The 7,897-nt window shown below is 49.0% G+C and overlaps 2 protein-coding genes and 1 long non-coding RNA gene across 3 annotated transcripts in view; 2 read left to right on the top strand and 1 right to left on the bottom strand.

Annotated features, from left to right (window-relative positions):
* The window catches only part of POP1 (POP1 homolog, ribonuclease P/MRP subunit), a 36,096-nt gene extending 31,574 nt beyond the window's left edge, over nt 1–4,522 (bottom strand). Inside the window, exons 1-2 of the mRNA XM_019551084.1 lie at nt 4,366–4,522; nt 2,554–2,742 (exon numbers count right to left, since the gene is read on the bottom strand). Of these exons, the coding sequence (XP_019406629.1) occupies nt 2,554–2,742; nt 4,366–4,513 (337 nt within the window). The 5' untranslated portion in view covers nt 4,514–4,522. The remainder of the gene's footprint in view (nt 1–2,553; nt 2,743–4,365) is intronic.
* Nucleotides 4,523–5,040: 518 nt separating this feature from the next.
* RIDA (reactive intermediate imine deaminase A homolog) overlaps nt 5,041–7,897 on the top strand; it is a 17,433-nt gene continuing 14,576 nt past the window's right edge. The window contains exon 1 of the mRNA XM_019551056.1: nt 5,041–5,152. Coding sequence (XP_019406601.1) covers nt 5,088–5,152 — 65 coding nt within the window. The 5' untranslated portion in view covers nt 5,041–5,087. The remainder of the gene's footprint in view (nt 5,153–7,897) is intronic.
* Nucleotides 6,485–7,897, top strand: part of LOC109320803 — a 3,326-nt gene continuing 1,913 nt past the window's right edge. The window contains exon 1 of the long non-coding RNA XR_002103863.1: nt 6,485–7,076. This is a non-coding gene — a long non-coding RNA (uncharacterized LOC109320803). The remainder of the gene's footprint in view (nt 7,077–7,897) is intronic.

Below are 7,897 nucleotides of genomic sequence, written 5' to 3'. Positions count from 1 at the left end.
CCCTGCACCCCCACCCCCCAGGAGCCCTGCCTGGCCATGCCCCTGCAATGCCGCCATCCTCCACAGCAGCTCTGTTGGTCCCAAAGCGCACCACCACCACCCCCAGGAAGGGGCTTGCTCCGGGAAGCTGTGACAGGATGATGCCCATCACCTCACCCACTGCTCACCGCTTCAGAGGCCAGGCTGGGCAGACCCTGCTGCGGTATCAGCAGTTGAATAAGCCAATGGGCTTGCCCCAAGTACAGAGAGGCTACTTGCAGTGCAGCGGGGTCTGCCCACCCGGCTGCAGTCACTACTTGGCCTGTGCTCGGGGCCAGCAGCTGAATAAGCCTCTTCCTGTCAGGAGGGGGTTTGCCCCAGTTCAGAGCAGCAATGGCTGGGCAGACCCCACTGCAGTGTCAGGGGCCAGCAGCTGAATAAGCCCCTTCCTGCTGGGAGGGACCTGGCCCTCACCCGGCAGCCATTGGTGTCTGCTCCAGCCCAGCAGGAAGGGGCTTATATTCAGCCACTGGCCCTAAGCACAGGCCTAGCGGCAGGTGCAACCAGGCAGGAAGGCCTCACTGCTGTGCAAGCAGCTTCTCTGTGCTTGCGGCAAGCACCCCAGCTTATTCAGCCACTAACACTGCAGGTGAAGCTCGGGGGGGAATAATGGTGGGGAGCAGCCACCGGCTGGGAGCCCAGGGGCTACAAGTTAACCCCTCCAGGGCTTGCCCCAGCACAGAAGGAGGGGAAGGGGCCAGGTCCTGCCCCCGCTCGGGAACTGAAAAGGCGAGTGGTGAGCGAGATGACAGGCAGCAGCCCGTCAGGGCTTCCCAGAGCATGAGTCCCTTCCAGGCAGGCGGGCCATGCTGTGGGGCCGGCAGAGCTGCTGTGGAGCATGGTGGCACTGCGGGGCCATGGCCAGGCACGGAGCCCTGGTGGGGGGTGTTATTCCTCCAGCCTCTGGGGAGCAGACAGCTGGGAGCTTATTCCAGGCAGGGAGCAAGTGCTGCAGTCACAGCCAGCAGACCTGGCTGCCAGTGGGTGTACAAGGGAAACTACCTCTCCACCCTGCCCCCTTTGCCTCAGGGGCTGTGGTGCTCGGTACTGCAGAAAGAGGGGGAAGCAACTAGCAGACCTGGCTCTGGTCCCTGCTGGTGACACAGTGAGGGGGAATTAAACCCCTCTCTAGCCAGACCCCCTCCCCACCTGTCCCAGCTCAGGCTGGGGAGCAGAGGAGCGGAGCCAGCCCAGCTTGGCAGGAGCATTCAACACGGGGGGGAAAAAAGAAACCTTGTCTTAGATTTGAGCAGTCTGGAGCAGGTGGCCTCAGGGAGAAGCATGGTGCAAGATGGCAGAAGTGCAAGGAAGAAGGGTGGCATAGCCCATGGGGAGTGTGGGCAGGGTTGCCAACCTAAGAAAATTTTTTCTTACTAGCAATCTGCAACCTTTTTACTGACAGTCAAACTTTTTTTACTGACACATTTTATATAACGTACATATAACTCTTCTGCTAGGCCCTACCCTGCTATGAGGCCCAGGTTCTGATTTAGAGGTTTAACATCAACCACAGTAAAAAAAAAAAAAAAAAGTAAAAAAAAAAGTCTTGGTTAGCAACCCTGCTTGACTGCAGCGCTGGTTTTATACTAGGCTATCCCTGCACAGCCTGCCAGGGGCCCCCTATTTACCTACACACCCTGCTACCCCCCAAACCAACCCCTAGCCTTACTCTTGCTGGCCTTCCACCCCCTATGCCAGCAGAGATCCCCAAAGAAGCGTATCTGTGACCCAGCAGCATTAAAGGCAGTCTGGGACACAGCAGCAGCACACAGCCAATACAGCACACCCTGCAGGGTACTGGACTTTTGCTCAGACATCAGTGGCGCTCTTTTGTTCACTCTCTCAGAGCTTCAATCAAGTTCCAGCTGCTTAGTATTCTCACTGACAGCTAAAGTTTTTTTGTTTTTTTACAGACTTTACTGACAGCTGGTAACCCTGAGCTTCAGTAGGCAAGCCAGTAAATTGACTGGTTAACTGACTGCAAATTTTTTGACCGGTCAAACAGTATAGCAATTTCATTGGGAGTGACTATCTTTTCTTCAGCTTTCTTGACAGCAATATGATTTTTTAATGTTTCTGACATTTCCTAATGGAAAATTTGTGCTTTTCTGTGTAGTAATTTCTCTGTTTTGGCAATGCTTTACAATTTTGACCAATTTTTGACCGGTCAATTGACTGAACTTCTTACCAGTTAAATATCCAACTCTATCCTCAGCATGGGGGAGATGACACAATGGCAGAAGTGCTACAGCTCCTGTTTCAGCTCCATTTCTGAGCCCAACCATATAGGGTAAGAATGGAAGGGAGGGTGGAAGGGGGCAGGACACATTTAAAATGACCCAACAACAATTAGATTTGATATATAGAAAACTGTAACAAATTTATAATTTTCTATATACAGAATCTATGTACAAGGGGATCATCTTGAATTCAAAGTCATCTTGGATTCTGGTGAATACGAAGCAGACTTTTGCTTTCAGTTCAAGGAAACTTCTAGAAAATGATTTCACTCACCTGTTATGAATTTAGGCATTTCTTGAGATATGCCTCGGCGTCCTCCTTGCCATCCTCCTCTTCCTCTACCTCTTTCCCCCTTACTTTGCCCTTTTGTAAAATACTGTTCTTTCCTGTTAGAAGGCCCAGGAGATGGATGTGGAAGCCTCTGCTGCTGATATTGCTCAGAAGTCTCAGGACAGAGATCAGCTAGCATATTTCAAGAAGTGGTAAAAATGAAGTTAGATTAGTACAGGTTCCCCTTGCTTTATGCTGTATGTGTGTTCCTGGAAAATGGCACATAAGTTGAATTTGCATACAGGAAACCCACTTTACAGTGCAACATATAGGGATGTGTTCCAAGACCTCAACTGTATTGACCCCCAGACCCATTTCTACCAATTTTACAAGACAATTTTGGTACTCACCAACTGCAGACAGTGCTCACAAGCACAGGGTGGTGGAGAATGTTACCATAATGGGGATGGCAACTATAGAAACATGTCGCAGACGAGGAAGCAGCACAGATCCACATAGAAGACTATATTTTGGTGTGTGTTACTCCCACAATGCATCGCACAAAGCAGCTGACTGCAGGCTTCCACCACACTGATCAAATAAGACTGAATTTACCTCACATATAACAAATTTTTGGTATAAATAGGGTCATCGCATAAGAGGGAATTAACCCACATGAAGCGAGGGAAATCTGTAGTGAAGATTGTAAAAGTTTTTCCTAGCATTTTATGTAATGCAATCCTTTCTCCTATACTCAGCATACATAGTTAGTATGTATATTTGAAAAATGCAGACACCTCTCTAATATCGTGGTAAAGAGCTGCATTATTCATAATTGTGGCAGGGACGGACAGGGTAATAAGCTTTTCTTTTTTGTTTGAAAGCTGATTAATGAGCTGCTTTACATTTTAAACCAAAGACCCAGCCCACGCTTTGATCCCAATGCCTCAAAGTGCCACCCTAGACTTTTGTGCCTAGTCAGACTGCTTAATGCAGGCCTACACAAGGGCTGTGGTAGAAGATCCCTATGCAATATCCAGGCATTTGGACAGATTAACTGATTTTCCTAGTAAGACAGCAGTGAAATTAATATTTGTCTCCCTAAACTCATGGTGGTGTTTTTTTATAAACTAATAGAGTTTCTTCTAATATGCTGTGGACACACCCTAGTGTACTTTTTCAACTTGAGCATGAGTTATACTAGTGTCTCTGTTAGATGTTTTTAAACAGGGCATGAATTGAGTGCACTAAATCAGTCACAGGCCACCAAGAGGATCCAAGCTAATATTTTCAATTGCATGTGCTTTAAGTTACGTTCCTAGGATGCTTATATATGTGCCTAAATAAGTGACTGGAATCTTTCAAGCAACCAGTAACACTGACAGAACGCTTATGTATTCCCTAACAACCAGACGCATCCCATGTGTTAAAAGCCTGGCTGCATTTTAAATGAGTGTTAGATAATACAAACATAATACTTTGAATCCCTTAAAAACAGAAAAGATTTCAAACAGACTGCCCCCTGCAGTCTCAACCTCCAAGCACTAGTAGCTGAGTGAGAGATGCAGCTTTGTAACTCAGCTGGGAGGGAGCTGCACGAGGACATGTACTTGTATCCTACGCAGGCCAAGACATGCAAGAGAACAAAGTGAATGAGGAGGGGGTGGCTTGGCAAGCTACGATCAATTTGGCGATGTGGCCACTCGCCTGCATGTTGTAGCACCAGTACCACAGCGCAGTGAGATGCAACACGCAGCGTGGCAATAAGCCATGGGGAGCAGCGGTCCTGCCACGAGGGTGAGCTGCCAGCCTTACCTTGCTGCTGAGGCTGCAGAGGTCTGCTCCCCACATTGCAGCGCTGCGCTGGGCTGGGGTGAGGCTCGCTGGTGGGAGGAGCTAAGGTCACGCTGGCGGGCTGGTTCCTCATCTTCTTGGCACGCTTCTTCTCCCTCGCGTTGGACATGCTGCGGGCTGGCTGGCGGGCAGGGGGAGAAGCAATCATCAAGCCTTCCCGCTGGGCAGCCCCTGCCTTGCCCTCAGCACCCTACCTAGACTCCAGGCAGCCCTAGGCGAACCGTTAGTATCGCTTCCCGACTTCGCCAGAGAGAACGATAATAATAACCATTATGGTCACCATTTTCAGGCCCCCTTTCTATCCGGGTCGGGGGCGGCCGGCCGGTTCGCCCATGCCTGTGTCCAGCCCTGCCTACACCCCGTGGGCCTCCCCCCAAGCCCCTTGGGGGGAGACCCACGGCCCCCACGTGGGCCGGTCTCACCTGTAGGGCGCTGGCGGCAGCACGTGGTGCCCAGGCCCAGACCGCGCGCCTCCCGCCGGGACCGACCCTCTCCCGCAGCCACGCCGCACAGCACGCACATGCGCACAGCACCCGCGCTGCCCTCCCTCTGCCAGAGAAACTACAACTCCCAGCACCCCCGCGGGGGGGGGGGGCATGCGCAGGGCGCCCTGGGCTCCCTTGTCGGGGGCGGGCCAAGGGCTGGCCAGTGCGGGCGCGGAGCGGAGCGGAGCAGTTGGGACCATGGCGATGCTCGTAAGGAAAATCATCAGCACCCCTATGGCACCTGCTGCAATGGGCCCCTACAGGTAATGGGGTTGGTGGAGCCTACGACTCGGGTTCGGGTCCGAGCGCGGCTCCCCGCTGTCCTGGGTGCGTTTGAAGCCCATTCTTGTTGCAGGCACTCGGTTGCTTATGTGGCTTGAGCAATCAGGACTCGTAGCAGGGATGATCTCTTTTAGTAGACCAACAAGGCTTTTGCAAAAAAAAAAAAAAACTTTGCAAAAATCTTGTTGGTCTGCTAAAAGAGATCTCCTCTACTACGACTCTTGATTGCTTTTTCCTCTAGAGCAACACGGCTACACCTTGGATACCTGACACGTGGAAGATATGCGGCTTGAGCCGCTCACCTTATGTTTACCTCTGGTCTCGGGGATTTCTGCCTTCCCTTCTACAGGATTCGTGATCCGTAACGGCAATAGCGTTTTTTATGCCGGCTTCAAAGAACTTGTGGGATCTCTGAGAAGAGTCAGGGACCTGCAGGTTCATAGCTCAAAGGTATCTCCCCGCCATTTGAATGTGCATAGTGCCATAACAGTAGGGGTTGTAGGCAGTCTGCTTGTTGGTCTGGCTTTGTGCACATTTAGGTTGAGTAAAGAAAGATCTGCTGATCTCTTGTTTCTAGCTTCTGAAATCCAGTCTCTCTTGGGTCTCATCTTCCCCTCCAGATGTGCATTTACTGATGTAACTAGCACCTGGCCCCACTTTTTCTCTGACTCCCCTCTCTCCCTTTACAGTGTCACTCATCTCAGTCAATTTTTAAAGCCTTTCCCTCTGCAGCAGTCCTGCGTTGGAACCTCCAGATATGGAGCGTTAAAATTCTAGAAGCAGAAAGAGCGACTGCTCTCCTGTATATGAAGCCAATTCAAGCACAAATAAGCTAGTGGAGTGAAACATGTCATCTGATTATACATAGTGAGACTTCTGATGGAAAACAAACAGTTTCTTGGTTGCATGCATGCATGCAACTAACTGGGTTCTCCTTAAACACAGCCATCCATTTTCAGCTGTGGATTAGATGAGATACTTGATGTTAATATTAAAAAGGCAAAACAAGAACTGCTGATTACTGTGAAGAACCTTTTTCTTGAAGTGCTGCTGCTTGTCACAGGCATGACATGAATACTAAGGTGCTTAGTATGTGAGGCCAAAAAAACTTTCCAAAGTCCAATGAGCAAGTACTTGCATAAAGAATAACTATTGTACTGCATTTCTATCATGCAGGGTTTTGGTTGCAGCCGTGTTGGTCTCAGAACATAGGCAGGCAAGGTTCTTTGAGTAGATGTGATATCTTTTATTAGCCCAACTGAGTAGTTGGAACAAAGTTCTTTGCAAGCTTTCTGGCACAAGTTATGCCTGAAGAAGGGTGCTTGTGCCCAAAAGCTTGCAAAAAACTTTGTTCCGATCACTCAGCTGGTCTAATAAAAGCTGTCGCATCTACCCAGAGAAGTTTGCCTGCCTACATACTTCTATCATAGAATACGAGCATGCTAATAGAGGAAAAATAACTTGAGCTGAAGATGAAGGTTTTTATTACTGGCCTTGTTGCAGCTCTCCAGCCCTATTTTGGGTGATATATTTGTTTCACTTCTCTGTGTTTCATTTTCCTCGTCTGTAAATTAAAAGTAACTTCTGTATCTGTTTCCCATCAATGTTTTAAGACTGAAGAATAATTTGTGTTTGTGTTAATCAACAGTCCGTTGCATAAGGAGAACTTAATTATCTGTAAGGTATCATTTTGAGTGAATGCATGCCTTAACTCACTAAATCTGAGCAAGGAAACAACATGTCTTCTAAAGCTAATCTTTCCTACAGCTATAGCATTTATTCTGTAAAGTTTCAGTAGACGTGGGCATCTGTGTATCTTGAGGCACATGCTTACATCCTGACTGAATAAGAGCTTGAAACACACAATGGGCTCTGAAGAGACGGTACATGTACGCTGCAGTCGAAGTGAGATTTCCGCTTGCATGGGTACAGCTGAGCTAGTTCTGAAATAGCTAGTTTGGGCACCAGTAACAGTATTAGCTGCAGCAGCAGAGACCTCTATGCTGGCTGCAAAACCTGCCCAAGTGACAGAGTAAATGCCTGGGCAATTGGGTTGCGATGAGAGAGCAGTGTAGGTACAGGAGCACTGAGATCAGTACATGGGCCTGCTGGTTTGAATCTAGCTTGCAGGTATAGACAAGCTGCTGTTGCATTTTTTTTATGGCAGCATAGATACATCTTTAGATTATGAACAGATATGGGGAAGCAGTCATAAGGGGGGACAGAAAGTGGCACCATGAGGTTGTTAGAGTAATATTTGCGTTGGTCTTCTTTTTCCTGATTAGTTAATATAACAGGATTCAAAGGCCCTGAGGGATATGGCGACAGAGTAGTTAAGGTGTTTTGCTACAGCTTCAGAGGCCAAGATTTGAGTCTTGCTCTGGACTCCTGCTAATGGCCAGCTGACTTTGGTTGTCCACATCCCTCCTGAAATGGGGGCGCACAGAACTGGACACAGTACTCCAGCTGTGGCCTGACCATAGAGGGGGAGGATCACCTCCTTAGCCCTGCTAGACATGCACCTTTGGATGCATGACAAGGTCCGGTTAGCCCTGCCAACCGTGACCTCGCATTGTCAGCATTGTCGGCCTGTGTTCATCTTGAAGTCAGTAATGACTCCAAGATCCCTTTCTGCCTCCGTGCTCTCAAGAAGGGAGTTTCCCATCTTATAAGTGTGCTACTGGTACCCCAAATTTTGGTATCATCAGCAAATTTAAACAGGTTGC

This window comes from Crocodylus porosus, unplaced genomic scaffold (assembly GCF_001723895.1).
Source record: "Crocodylus porosus isolate Cpor-Errol unplaced genomic scaffold, CroPor_comp1, whole genome shotgun sequence".
Lineage (NCBI taxonomy): Eukaryota > Metazoa > Chordata > Crocodylia > Crocodylidae > Crocodylus > Crocodylus porosus.
Note: the sequence above shows the minus strand (reverse complement) of the source record. Positions and strands in the feature narration are given on the sequence as shown.